At 41.1% G+C, this 15,202-nt stretch overlaps 1 protein-coding gene across 10 annotated transcripts in view; it reads left to right on the top strand.

Annotated features, from left to right (window-relative positions):
- The window catches only part of RASA3 (RAS p21 protein activator 3), a 189,435-nt gene that overhangs the window by 61,057 nt on the left and 113,176 nt on the right, over positions 1-15,202 (top strand). For all 10 annotated transcript variants that reach the window (XM_072994575.2, XM_078391461.1, XM_020783990.3 and 7 more), the window contains exon 3: positions 6,983-7,086. In XM_072994575.2, coding sequence (XP_072850676.1) covers positions 6,983-7,086 — 104 coding nt within the window. The remainder of the gene's footprint in view (positions 1-6,982; positions 7,087-15,202) is intronic.

Here is a 15,202-nt window from a genome sequence, read left to right as displayed (position 1 = left end):
CCTCCTAATCCTTTATGCCTGTTTTCCCCGTCAAATCTCCACTCCTAGCAAATCCCCCCCCCCAATCTCACATATGGGTATTCTTCAGAGAATATCATGAATGAATCTCAAGTCAGACTCTTATCTAAACAGCTGACAACTCAAGAGCTAGTTAATGTGACTGTCTCTGCTTCACGTTTTGAGAATGTGACTTAGTTCCACTTTTCTACCCCTGCTTTAAAAGGAAAGAATGATTAAGAATGGGTGTTGTTACCTGCAGAAACAGATTTAGGTTGCAGTTAAATATAGTTATGCTTGCTTGATTTCTGGTGCTTTAATTGTGCACAGGATTACAAACTCAGTGGGTTCAATAAGAGGCCTCTGCAAAATGTCCTAAGGAATGCTGTGGTACCAGCGTCACCATCAGTTTCTGCCTTCCATGTCATCTTTGGGATTGGACTAGATCCTCATGGCAGAGGGTGACTGAAATTTAATCTAGACAAGACAGAGGTGCTTCTGGTCAATTGAAAGGCAGATCAAGGAATAGGGATGCAGCCGCTACCAGATAGGGTTACACTCCCCCTGAAAACACAAGTGCACAGCTTGAGGGTGCTCCTGGATTCATCTTTGAGTCCAGGTTTCGGCGGTGGCCAGAAATGCATTCGCACAATTAAAACTAGTGAGCCAGCTATGTCCACTTCTTGAGAGATCTGATCTGGCTACTATGACACATACCCTAGTTTCTTCTCAGCTGGATTACTATAGCGCTCTGTGGGGCTGCTAATGGAAAGTGTCAGGAAACTTCAGCGGGTCCAAAATACAGCAGCCAGATTGCTGACTGGAGCTGGTTACAGGGATCATATAACCCCCTTCTTAATAGCAGCTCCCTGGCTGCAGATTCATTTCTGGGCACAATTCAAAGTGCTGGTTTTAACATATAAAGCCCTATATAGGCCCCTTCCACCTTCATTAGTCTATGATATAGCCTAGGTCCAAGTTATCTCAAATACTGTATCTCGCATTATGAGCTAGCTTGGGTGTTAAGATCATCAGGAGAGGCCTTTCTCTCAGTTCCACCACCTTCACAGGTGTGCTTGGTGAGGACATGGGAGAGGTCCTTCTCTGTTGCTGCTCCCAGACTTTGGAACTCCCTCCCACAGGAAGCCAGACTGACCCCATCTTTGCTGTCCTTCCTACTTGTGGAAGGCAGAAACCTTTCTCATCAAGCAAGCCTATCTGTATTTTTCATTTCTCAGAGTGGTATTTGTTGGTTCATTTTTAATATTTCCATAGTTATTGTTTTTAGCTTTAATATGTTTTAATGAGGTAAACCACTGTTTTATACTCATTGTCTTTCAATGATGTAAGCTGCCGTGGGTTCTTTTTAAGGAGAAAATCAAAGTAAAAATATTTTAAACAGACAGACAAACAAACAAATTACACAGTGTGGCAGAAAGTATTTCAGACATCAAGAACGGAGTTGAGCAACATTTTGCCTCCAGATGTTCATATGAACATGGAATTACAGAGAGTTCCCTGGTCATCTAATCCAGTGGTTCCCAACCTTGGTTCCCCAGATTTTCTTGGACTGCAACTCTCAGAAGCCCTTGCTAGCACAGCTAGTGGTGAAGACTTTTGGGAGTTAACAGCCCAAGAAAGCCTGGAGAACCAAGATTGGAAATCATTGATCTAGTCCAATCATAACGAAAGAATCCCTGACAGATGGCCATCTGATTTCTTTTTTAAAACCTCCAATGAAAGAGAGTCCATGGTTTTCAGAGGCAACCCATTACACTGTAGCTATTCTTCCTACTGTAGAGCTGAAATCTTCTTTCTTGCAACTTATTATTGTTACATTTATGTCTCGCCTTTCTTCATCGAACCCAAGGGGCAGTATATATAGTTAGCATCCTTCCTGTTTTCTCCTCACAACAGCCCTGTCAGGTAGCTCAAACTACCTGCCAGTCCATTTCTGGGCTGAATTCAAGGTGTTGGTTCTAACCTATGAAGCCCAAAATGGCTTGAGTCCAAGCTGTCTCAAGGACCGCATCTCTCTTTATGATCCTGCTTGAGTGTTAAGATCATGAGGAAGGGCCTTCCTCTCAGTTCCACCACCTTCATAGGTGTGTTTGGTGGGGACATAGGAGAGGGTCTTATCTGTTGATGCTCTCAGACTTCGGAATTCCTTCTCACAGGAAGCCAGACTAGCTCCATCTTTATGGCCCTTCTGTAAGCAGGCAAAGACCTTTCTCTTCAGGCAAGCTTTCTCTGAGTGACTGGCTATCTGAGTGGAGTTCTTAAATAGATTGTTGTACTTTATTGCTTTGAATGTGTTTGGTGTTCCTTATTTTTTTTTTTGTATGGTATTTATTTATTTATTTATTTGTTTGTTTGTTTGTTTGTTTGTTTGTTTGTTTGTTTGCCGCCCATCTGGACATGGTCTACTCTGGGTGGCTCACAACATACAAATAGAAAGCAATTTAAAATATACACAATTTACATAGATAAAAAACAGAAAAATATATAATCAAAGAACTTACAATTTTAACAATCAATTTAAAGCAAAGCAAAGAGTCCCAAGATGGCATGAGTTAAAAAGGAAAGATATAAGAAATAAGCATCACTTAATTGACTGAAGGGAAGGCCTGCTTGAATAGCCAAGTTTTCAGTTGGCTTTTGTTTGATCCTTTTTAGTATTTATATATTCACTGTTGTTAACTTTTATATTGTCTTTTAATGATGTAATCCACCTCAGGTCCCTTTAAAGAGCAAGGTGGGGGGGGGGAATATTTTTAAAAAAATTAATACAACTAAGAGAATGTAACTCACCTGAGGTCACTGATGTGCTTCATGGCCAACTGACAAATTTTCAAACTAGGTCTCATGTGCCCTGGTCTAACACTGTGTATCTGTTACTACAATCATAGCTTGCCAGCTCAACTCCTACACTCAGTAGCAGCAGGAAGCAAACTTACCTCCATCTTCCATTGAGGTGAAAGATTCTATGCTTCATCTCCTTTAGATATTTCAAGATGTTTATCATATCACCTTCCAATTTCCTGGTGGGCACCTGAGTCTTTTATGCCTTACATTTTAGCTGTGTTTTGCCATAAGAGTGGGGTTCTGTGGGAAGTGTGGAAAGGGGGGGATCAGAACTAGCTTGGGAGGGAGAGGGTACATAATAGTGCTGGCATATTTTTAAAAATCCTAGGATTTTAAAAAATTTCAGAAGCTGAATTCATTCCCACAGCATGGAAATCATTCTTTTTAAAAGAATTTCTTAAAGTTACAGTTCTCATCTCGTGGAAAGGCCAGTTAATGTTGATTTTGGAGCATTTTGAAGGGGGAAGCAGCGCACTAAAGCTCTTGTCTCAAGGATCTTGTTTTGTGAGTGGTCACAAAAAAAGAGCTCACAAAAACACTTTCCATTTTTGAGTGAAACTCAAGGATGACTCTGCAGCCATAAATGTGGCAGTGTATGATGTCCCAGCTCCTTGCCAACCTAGCAGTTCGAAAGCATGTAAATGCGAGTACATAAATAGGGACCACCTCGGTGGGAAGGTAAACAGTGTTCCAGGTCTAAGTCGCGCTGGCCACGTGACAACAGAAACTGTCTTTGGGCAAACGCTGGCTCTATGACTTGGAAACGGGGATGAGCACCGCCCTCTAGAGTCGAACATGATGTCAAAGCTGTGTGTGCTTCATTCCTGTGTGTTTACATATGTATCGAGTTGGATCAGACGGCTGTTCAAAGAAGCAGCATGCATTGATTTATTCTTCAGTACCATGTGAAAGCTATGATGTAGCAGCAAAGACATTTTCAGACCTGGAAATTTAAATGTGAACTCTATTCCTCCTTTTCTTTCCCCATGGAACCCTAAAATGGTTATGCTTAAAATTTGGTAGCATAAATTGGCACATAATCTGTGACCTTAAATAAGCTATATGTTTCTATTTTGCCATGGGTCTTTAAGGCCTCAGTGTTTGCTGACTTTGAAACATCTCACTGAAGTGATGGTACATATTGGATTGACACATCTTTTTAGTATTCTTGCATTTGAAAAACAAACTTGGGTATAATATGTTTCAAATATTTTAGTGCCACATTGGCTGGTGTCCTGTTGCGCAATTACAGAAGTTGTGTAACTTTTAGACATTAATTGCTGTAGGTTATGAAATCTCTGTAGATATGTTGCATTACTGAGTTGAGCAACTTGATGTGAACAGATAATACCTGTGGAGATTTCTGAACTTAATGGCAATATCCTTCCAAAAGTTAGGCTCTTGGGGCACAAGGCTGATATATGAAGGTTTTAGGTAATTGATTAATACTTTGAGTGGATGTGTTTCACTATCAATAAATGTTTCTAATAGGCATGTGAGGTTGTAAGGCACATTCTGAAATCTCAGGCAGTTTCTTCTCTGATGTGACAAGCCCCATCCCTCCCCCAATCTCTGGTCTTTCATTTTGGCCATTTGTCTCAAGGACTGAGATGAGGCTCATCTGCCTCTAAGGGTGTGCGGCCTAATGTTTAATTGTTTCAGAACTTTTTTCAGTCCCGCTTGTAACAATCTTATATACAGTGACCGTGTGAATAACCATATGGTTCTTATACCTCTTTGGTGTCTTTAATTTAGCCGAAATCCCTTCCATTTCCAGAAGTTACAACAAGCAGTTTGGTTCAGTCCTTGCCCAGTCTACTCATCTATCTCAAAATCTTGCTTTCGGAGATTGCAAGGCTCTACAAGAGATAATGAGATATGGTATAGAAAACTGCTGCAAATAGGAGCACCAGCACCAGCGCTTTCCATTACAGCAAAGCTAGGATAGCACATGACCTGTTTTGTATTTTGGAAGTAATATGTAAGATCCACCCAGCATTTGTATCCCTGAATTCACCTGAAGTATAGCTTTGAATGCCTCTTTTCTACATCTACAGTTCTGTGTTCTGACCTTTAAAGTCTACAATGTCTTCCTTGCTTCTTTTCGTGGAACAGAACAGTAACAGTAACACAGGACTATTTTGCTATGATATAATTTTATGGTACTGTACTCTGAAAATCCAAACAGTGCTCCTTTCAGTCAGAAAGAGCACAAATGGGTCAACTTGCTTACAGCGTTTTATTCTTGAAGATTTGTCAGTCTCACATTTTGCTTCATGCTTTTAACTATCTATATATTATCCTGATTAAGCCAAAATGTGAAGTGCTGCCAGCAAAAGCCTTTCCCCATTAAGTTTACAGAATACACTCTCTACCATCAGTCTTCTTGGGAACAAACTCACAACCCTTCAGTATAACTATATACAGTGTCATGGACTATTATTAAAGCAAGACTTCTAAAACAGGCATTCTTAACTTTTATGCAGCTCTTTTTCTGTCTCTTCAGAGAAGTGCTTGTTGTTCTTCCTTTCTCCAATGGCTGCCTTCAAGGCTTACTCTAATGGAATGTTTGCTGTTATAAAAATACCTAGCTTTATCATTTATTATTGTGGTATTCCCGCCCCTCCATCCACATGACATAATGGTTATCTCACTAACAAAAGTGACAAATCTTTGCCTTCTTGAACTTTTTCTTTGGTAAATACTGAAAGATTTTTTTTTAAAAAAAAATAATAATCCAGGGTTTGTTGTTGGGGGGGGGGCAGAGTTTTGTGTTGTGTCACTTTCTGTGCCATTCATTTCTACATTGGAAGAACCTCCTAATTGGAAACTCTTAAATAACACATCCTCACATTTATGTTTTTTTAAATTGCTTTGGAAAACAAGGTACAACAAGTGTTTCAAAGATCCCCCGAAAGGAAGTCATTTTTGAGACAGATTGTTACATGTCAGTGTGTAAATCCTAGAGGAAACTTCAGGATGATCTGTGACCAATGTACCCTCTAATTTTCAGCCCCTCTGGGCAGGGCTCCGCTTTTCTTCACCCCTACGTGTGCTGGGTTCTGTCGCGCCGGGAATCTCATGCAATTGCTGCGTGGAGTAGTAAGAGAGCTGCGCTGAGGGAAGCGGAGTCATGCACGCACACCCAGCTTAGCGTGAACCTTGTCTGTGACCAAGTACAATCATTTGGGGTAGTAGTTTTGAAAGGGCCCTCAGTCAGATGAAAGCTTTTATCTAGGTTTCCTTGTTCTCAGAATATGGTTCTTTATTAGTAATTGGGAAAGGTAATCTTGCAAGTAACCCAACCAAAAAGTTACTGATTCACAAAAATTGTTCTTAACTTATTTGCCAAAGGATGGGAAGTGAGTGGTTTGTCCATCTAATGAGCCTATTCAGACTAGGGGAAGTGAAACCAACGTGGATGATATATCAGGGGTCTCCCACCAATTATCCTCAGGCTGAAGAAGCTACTTGGATGAGTAGCAAAACGTTTCAACCTAATAAGAAAGAAGTCTAGTTGCCATGACTCAGCTTCCGGAGTTCATGCACATATGCTTCAATTCTCTCTCTTTCTCTTCCCAGCCTTCCTTTTCTGTCTTTCTTTTTGTGAATTAACACTTTCTGTTTGTTTGTTTGTTTAATGTATACCTTACTCCCCTGCTCCTCCACCAGTACTGTATATGTTGTTGTACTGGAGAAGAATCACACTATAAACAGTTTCCAAGTCTACAGGGAGGGTAAAGCAACATAGAAATCCACCTAGGTTATATTAAAGTTAACGTGAATGGTGGTTTGCAAGATGTAGTGTATTACTTCCATTCCACCTCTGCAAAAAATAATAATGTTATGGACTAAGTCTTTAAATAGTGGCAGTTTGAAAAGCAGAAAATGAAAGGAGCAGGCAGGACTTGGAAATTTTACTTGAGGCCAGACTGTATGTTCATATCATCAAGGAGAAGTCTTTAGTCCAAAAAAATAATTTCTATAAGCTAAATCAGAATGGCAGTATAACTATAAAAGAAATATTTGCTAGGTGAGAGCTTTCTATGTGCCTGATATAAGGTGGTAATCTCCCATTTTAAAGCAGTATACTAAAGTATTTCTCTTTTGTTTTACACAGCCCCTTTTATGGAGAAGACTTTTACTGTGAAATTCCACGGAGTTTTCGTCACCTGGCATTTTATATTTTTGATAGAGATGTTTTCCGCAGGGATTCAATCATTGGTATGTGTTTTTGTGTTAATTCAATTTTAAATTTAGCTCTTATCTTCAGTATTTCCCCCTATTAGGACGGTTTCAGTCATTCTGATATCTGTTGAACATTGAACATCTATAGGAAATAACTTCTTTGCTATTTTCTGTTAAGTGTGCAATGAAAATTTCCCCCTACTGTTCTTTATATTTGGGTTACGTGCTAGGCTTCTTTATGGATTTGAAAATAAATTCCACACTGCTATTTTAATACAGAATTTTAGTTCAACCCATAAAGAAGAAATCACCCTAATAATTAAGGTATGGGTAAGTTTTTCTTCCTTTACTGTGAATTGAAAATGGCTTTTTTGGAACAGAAGAACAAATATTCGATATAAACAGAATGACTTACCTGAACATCTCATGAAATGCATGGCTTCAGTTTATCTGTTAAGAAGGATAAAGAGATTAGTAAGCCCTGGTTATTATTGAAAGGTTGCCTTGTCTTTAAAACTGTTTCCATATTGTTAAACTTTCTAAATGGTTGCCTTGATTCTTCTTAGAGCTTAAAATAAACATCAAATGTGACTTGATTATTATTAGTTTGATTTGGGTTTTAAATGACACAACGTACAGTTTTGTTTTGGTTTCGATGAATGTTCTGTATTGCCAGTATTCCAGTACACGAATAAGGAGTGTGTACAGTAAGAAATTTGGACTAGGGTGGATGGGAGAAGCAAGTATCACAATGTAATTCAAAATGAGAAGAAAAAGAAAATTGGCATATAAAGATGCTGGAAAAGCCAGAAGTATGTTCTGTCTAATGGGCTAGTATCCTCCACAGCTTCCTCCACATAGAAAGTCCCACTAGTATAGTAATGGACAATTGTACCACTTGTGAAAAATATATGTAATTTTTAAAAAAGTAAATAATTAAATAAATGTATTTTTCATGCAGATCATTGCCTTGCAATGATACCTGCAGTGGACATTATCTGCAGCGGCTATTTTCAGTGCCTAAATACTTCCTCCTCTTGTCCCATAGCTCTGAGGGCCTCAGAGGGATTTTACAGGAGCTCTGGCAGCTGAAGGCCAAAAGTAGGAAGTTTTCAGTTTCTGAAAACACTCCCCTGCTTGATGACATAATCAGACTTCTGAAGGTATAGTTGCAAAACCATGATTTCAGCCTGTAGGGTTTGAGACTCATAGAATATTCAGTGTTGCTTCATTAGGTTATCGCTACTACCTTTTTTTGTTTCTTTTCCAGTCCTATATATTTTTGTCCTTGTGTCCTTGTGACAACACTTATGTAATGAGGAATGCAAAATCAACAAAAGAACCCCAAACCAAAATCGATAATGTTCTTAAAATGTCTTAACACAAATGACAGAGTCAGAAGGCAAAACATTTTTGGGGGAAAAAAGACAACATTCTGGAATATCTCATTCAGAGATGGGAACAAACCAAACAATGAACCAGGACGTTTGTAAAAAAAATTTCTAGTTCATTGGATTGGGTCGGTTCAGGTTCATCAAAACTGACAAAACAAAGTGAACCGAACCAACAAAACTTTGAAGTGATTTAACGAGCATCCTGGTTCATTTCTCCCCCTGGCCCCTCAGCCTGCCCCAGGCCCCTTCCCACTGACCCCGTCACCTCCTCCTCTTCCTCCTCCGCCACCAGCACCATCTTCAGAGACTGCAGCCTGGCTTCCCTTCTGGGAACTGGGCCTGTTGTCTCTCTGCACATGTACCCGCCTATCAGCTGATGGGCATGGACATGCACAGAGGCAGCAGCCTGACTTCCATGAGCCAGGCCTGCTATCTCTGTGCACACACACCAGGGTCCCAGTGGATCAGGGACAGCATTTTGGACCAATGTTCCCTGTAATGTGCTGCATGGCACTGGGTTAGGACCACACATTTGCTTCTGGTTGCGGCCGGAATGATGATTGAGCAGGAGGAGGAGGTGGTGGCAGGACAAGGTAGGGAAGTGATGGAAGCAGTGGGAAGAGGGCAGATGGGTGGCAGAGGGGGTGCTGGGGTTAGTTCTCCTCCCCCCGAGGCATGAACTTTTTTAAAAAAATGTACTGTCTGTGGTTCATTATTTTAAAAAGTTCAGAAAGTTTGTGGTTCGTGGGTAGCCACAAACCACAAACCACCATGAACTGCCATTTTTCTGGTTTGCGCACCTCTCTAATCTCATTGTGTCTTTTTGATACTGGCTGAGGACTAGACCTATAAGGTCGCCTCCACATGTCTCAGTTTATACTGTTTAAGTTCCATCAGAATGTTTTCTTTTTCTTCCCCAGTAAAGTCTCTTTCTCACTGATGAGTTAGTGGCAAAAGAAGTGTACTGTTGTGTGTTTCTTGTGTGGGATAAAGTCATCTTTCTTCAGGAAGTGATTCTACTTTGAGGAAGACTCATCACATTTGGACAGTACTCAATTGGTACTATACTTTTGTTCGTCAAAATGCAATTATTCCATCATCTAGTGCAGCAGTCCGCAACTGTTTTGGAGCCATGGACCGGTTGGGGGGATTGAGCTCCATGCGCATGGGGGCAGGGGCTCCCCCGTGTGAGCTCAGTGTGTATGTCACGCTCTCACAATGTGCTTGTTGCACTCAGGGCGGCATGTTGCACCCCATGCAAGAGCATGACATGCCCCCTGCGTGAGTATGGCATGCCCACCATAGGCACAGTGCCTCCTGGGCAAGCGTGGCATGCCTGCCACAGGCACGACACCCTCCACCGCGGGTGAGCGGGGGGGGGGGCGGAGATCCACGGGCGGGGGGACAGAGATCCGCAAGCCCACGGACTGGCACCGGGCTGCAGACCAGGGGTTGACGACCCCTGAGCTAGTGGGACCATTGTTGTTTGGAGAGCTTTCTGGAAGCAGTATCACGCACCTAATAGGTATTGTATTGTACTTTACTTCACTTAATCAAACAAACAAATCAAATAATCTATAAAGTAGAAGAAATGCTTCCATTCTCCCAGGACTGAGACCCAAAATGCTTTATGATATAGTATCATTGAAACATTAAATATAATTAAACCCATTGTAATGTTAGAACAGAATTGAAATTAAGAGATTTAAAAACATCTCAGTGAAAACAGTGAGTCATAATTTACATTAAAAATAGAAGAAATTCAGCACATTTAGTCCCAGATTCTTTAAAGCCCGGGAGTGGCCTTAGGGAAGACCCTTATCTCATCTTGACTTCAGAAGTTAGTTCAAATGAAAGAAGGCCCTCTCTTGCAGGTCCCAAAGCCCAGGCAGGCTTGTATTATATGTTATCTATAACTGGCCTTGTTCGCAGTCTGGCTGCAGTATTTTGAACCATCTGAAGTTTTCAAATTTCAGAGGTTCAAACGTTGCCCCTCAAAGAGTTGCTGACAAGTATTGAGCCTTACCCAGAAAAAACTGAGCTAGGAAGCTGTAACACACTATTCTACATATTCCCCCAGGAAGTCAATGCACTTGTGACACCTGTCCTGCAGCTTTTCAAGTCCCTGCAAATAAAATGCTTCTGGCTGCTGGTGTAAGCACTCATTTGCAGCATTAGTTGTCACCAGAACACTCCCAAATCGTTGTCCCTTTAGGTGTTTTTTGAGTTTGGGGAACAGATGATAGTCGAAAGGAGCCTGGTTGGGAGAATAGGGTGGATGAGGCATCACTTGAAAGCCTAAGGAGGTCAGTTTTGGTATTATTTCACCTGCATTGTGTGATGAGGCATTGTCATGCAACAGGATTACACCTTTGAATAACTTTCCTCGATGTTTTTCCTCAATGTTTTGCCTCAATTTTGTCAATAAAACACAGTAATATTTGGCATTGATGGTTGAACCCTGTTGGAGGTAGTCCACCAACAGAACTCTCTTCTTATCCCAAAAAAACTGTTGCCATTTGCTTCTGCACCGACCTTTGCACTCGGAACCTGGGGGAACCACTGTGCCTCCATTCCTTAGACTGTTCCTTTATCTCAGGATCATAACTGTAGATCCATGTCTCATCACCAGTTACCAGTTTGCCCAGGAAATCTGACTCATTTCTTGCAAAATGTTCCAAAAAGCCACCGATGACTCCACACATTTCCTCTTTTGTTCGGTTGTCAAAATATGGGGATCCACTTTGCTGTCAACTTTCTCATTTCCAAGTTGTTGTGGATAGTGGCACCAACTCTCTCATGTGATATTCCCAGTTATGTAGCAATACTTCTGGCTGATATTTGGTGGTCCTTCATGATCATGTCATGGATGGCTTTCACATTTGCAGGCACACAGACAGAAACAGGCCTTCCACTGGGTTTCCCACTTTCAACACCGAAATGGCCAGTTTAAAAATTGACAACCCAACGTTTAACTGTTGCATACGAAGGGCCACTGTCACCCATAGTTTGTGACATTTCATCATGGATCTGCATTGCACCTTTCCCTTGGAGAAACAGGAACTTGATTATGGTCCTATGCTCTTCCACATTGAGCTTTTCTGGAGGTGCTGCCATGTTCACTTTGGACCTGAAAATGAAAGATAAGTTAAAATCATAGGTAGTTGATTTTTGCACCATTGAATATAGACAGATTGGCTAATGCACCCTGCAATTTATAGCTTCCTAGCTCAATTGCTGTTTGTGTAAGACTCAATACCTGTCAGCACCCCCTCGTATAACACCATGCAGACATGTCCAGGAAAGGTTGCAGGTGTCGCAGAAATTTCAGCCGTGTTACTGTGCTCCAAGATACTTCTAATGCCTGGATATTCAGTCTCAGGGATAAATCCAGGGGGACACCCAAACTGTAAAACTAAGTTTTCAGGGAAAGTGGAACTCCATCCAATACATCCTATTCCCTGCATGACCAGGAAGACCTCTGTCTTGAGCCAGGAAAGGCAATGGTCCAACTTGTTTTGGCAGCTCTTACATCCCCAGGGGTACTGTCTACATACTCATGCTGTACAAGATGAAATGTATTCATTATCTCTGGACAAGCATGAACCATTGTAACATCCACTGAACTTATATCATTACAGCATCCAAATCGGAATAGGTTTAAGTAAATGTTTCTGCAAAGTGGCATGCAGATTATTCTGGAGTGGTCTATACAATCTGAGCTCAGTCCCTTTTGTGCCTCTTTTCGACATATGGAAGGGTAGAATGGAGATGTGGTTAAAAAATATTGGAGAATCAAATGTGAACCACACTCACAAAGGGAATTCCTGAATTGAGCTCACGTGACACTGACACAAAGAGACATCTCCGACCTCTTAGCTCGCATCACACTTGCATTATGATGACTAAAAAGAAGAAAGCATGTTGCATTCTGAAGCTTCTATATAAATTTGAAATAATGATATAATCAGTCCTGAGTTTTCTGCAGCTTGTGGGTGTTACGAGCGCACTGAAGCCTCTATTATCTAGGGCCTCCAGGAGGTGCTCACTCTTCTTCCTTAGTTGCTGCCACCAGGTATTGCGTTTCAATACCAATTATTCAATGAGACATGTGTTACTTTGAAAGTTAAACTTGTTTATTTGATCAGTAATATGTAATAGGTAAATCACAAGTTGCTAATCAATCTCTCTCACTCACTGAACTCACTGACACACAGAACCCTACTCTCACTGACTTCCTGGCTCACTGACTCACATACTCACATCCATCTCTCATACGCCATACACCCCCCTTTATATCCCAGCCCCTCCCCCTTTAGCACCACCTTCCGTTCACTCATTGGCTCCTTTTCCACTGCTCAGCTGTGACGGACAGGTGAGGGCAGGGCTGAATGCTACAGTGGGGTGCATCTAAGAGGAGATCTGCTAACAGTATGCTCCCACCAGTAGGAGGCATTTTCCACTGATTTCCTGTTTCTCCTTGTCCCTCACCCTTCTAAAACTGCTCTGGAACAGTGTTTCTCAATGTTTTGTATCTAACATCTCACCAGTTATGAGTCCCACCATGAGATGAAAGCCTACCTTATCCACGAAGGACATCTATATGTTTATAGGTACTCTATTATTACATTTATCATTTATGCTGAATTGGTGGGCGGGGGGGGGGGATTAGGAGAAGCACCACATGTCCAAAGTCACTAGTACTACTAGGATGCTGAAAGTTCACACAGATGAATGACCCATGGCAGGTAAGAAATGCAGCATTATACTTGCAGAAGGACATGGTGGAGAATGAATTCTTAGCAATTGTTATGAAAACTCTATTCCCTACCTAGAAGTACTTATGTGCACCATTGCTTGAGAACCACTACGGGAGTTCTGAGGGACAGGGAATCAAGGGAAGTCTTCTCCCTCCTTATACTCATGTAATTCTGTTCTGGATCTCTGTGCTAATGACAAAAAGGAGGAACTCTTCAATTTGTGGAAGCTTAGTTATGATCCTCCGGATGGCTGTATAGCTCACTGAGTTAGGTATCTGGCTTTGGAGCCAGAGTTTGGGAGTCTGATTCCCCACTGTGCCACTTTGGAGAAGACCTAATCTGTGTCATCTTGAGCAGACTGCATAGACTGCCCACAGAAGACACTGATAAAACCTCTCTTTAAATATCTTAAATACTGAAAACGCTACTGGGCTAGACATAACACAACAACAAAGTTAGAATCCAAGCCCTAAAAAGTGCATTCCCGTACAAGAATTCTCAAAAGAAAAACCTACTGGCTAGACTCCCATGAGGTAGGAATAAGTGTTTCTTCCCTTCTGGCAGACTCTCCTTTACATGGCGGACACACACAGATTGCAGAATTGGTTGTACAAAGGTGAATGTGTCAGAGGGAAAAACACTACCTAGTTGCCCCTACATAAGTAGCATTTTGGCCACTGAATTCAGAGGTGCTCACTTCCATGGGCATCATATAGGATGGAACCAAAGAAGGTGCGTGTGTGTGTATGCAAGTTCTTCCTGTGTTGACGGCCAAAGAAAAGTAACCGCTACAGTATGTATTATCAGGAACATATATGTGAACTCTGCTTGTTCTTTTTATCTTTTAAAATCTTGTGGGACATTCAATAACAATATAACATTTTAGATGTGTTGAGAAAGGGCCTCAAAAGAATTTTAGGCCAAACCTGGGGAATTGCCAAATAACATAATCCTCAGCAGAGATGTAACAGTTCAGCATCTGTGGCCTTTACTTAAAAACAGGAAACATGCTGCATCATCTGATCATTTAGCACTTCTCTGAAGGAATAAAAGAATGTTTATAGTGGGTGTCCTTCATGTGACAGATATACAAGTATTTCTGGCCTAATTTACTAACTAGGGAGACAAATTAAGAAGTTTGAGCTCTTATTTATGTTAGAAATACAAAGTCATTAATGAAGCATGAGAATTTATCTCTTAAGCATAATTTTCGGGAGGATATCTATTGGAAACCTGAGTTCAGTGAAACGCTGCTGGGGATAAAAATATTCTAAAATGCAAAAATACATTATGGCCTGAAATCCATGTCCCAGTTTGTACAGCTCTGTGCAAAAACAGATGAGATGTCAGCTTGCAGTTAGAAGCAGAAATCTCATAATAACTATAAGACATTTATTTTTCCTATGTGGAGATTTTACAGGTCCACATGTTGTGAATTAAATCACTTCCATACACACACACACCCGAACAGTTTGCTACTATTTGATTACTAAGGTCCCATCTATTCTGCTTCTTTGATTCATTTATTGAAGTGAACTACCACTTTCTTGAGATAATAAATTATGAATCATGCTCTGTTACAGCAGGTACATATTGGTTTAGACCCAGCGATCCAGAGATGCCTTGCATAGATTAGATCCATGTATAGATAAGCCAACTATGAAAGTAGGCCTATTAAATTTCCTCTCTCTCTCTGCAGTCTCCTCATCACTTTCTAGAGGGTCCATCAACTTCAGGAATTTTTGGGTTTGTTTGTTTTTTAGGGGGGCAGGGCTTGCGGGAGAATCATGAAATTTGCCTTGCATGAGTGGAAGATGTCTAAATTGTCAATTGGGGCAATATTCTGCAGGTCCCTAAAAAAAAAGGTGTTTTCTCAGCCCCTTTGTGTACTGTTGGACCTACTGCATCCTTTCCACATATGACCTCTTGCATGTTAGCAGTGGCATAACCTCCAATATCACCTTGGTCCAGTGTGCCCTATAAGCAATCCCCATCCCC

This window comes from Pogona vitticeps, chromosome 3 (assembly GCF_051106095.1).
Source record: "Pogona vitticeps strain Pit_001003342236 chromosome 3, PviZW2.1, whole genome shotgun sequence".
NCBI lineage: Eukaryota > Metazoa > Chordata > Lepidosauria > Squamata > Agamidae > Pogona > Pogona vitticeps.
Note: the sequence above shows the minus strand (reverse complement) of the source record. Positions and strands in the feature narration are given on the sequence as shown.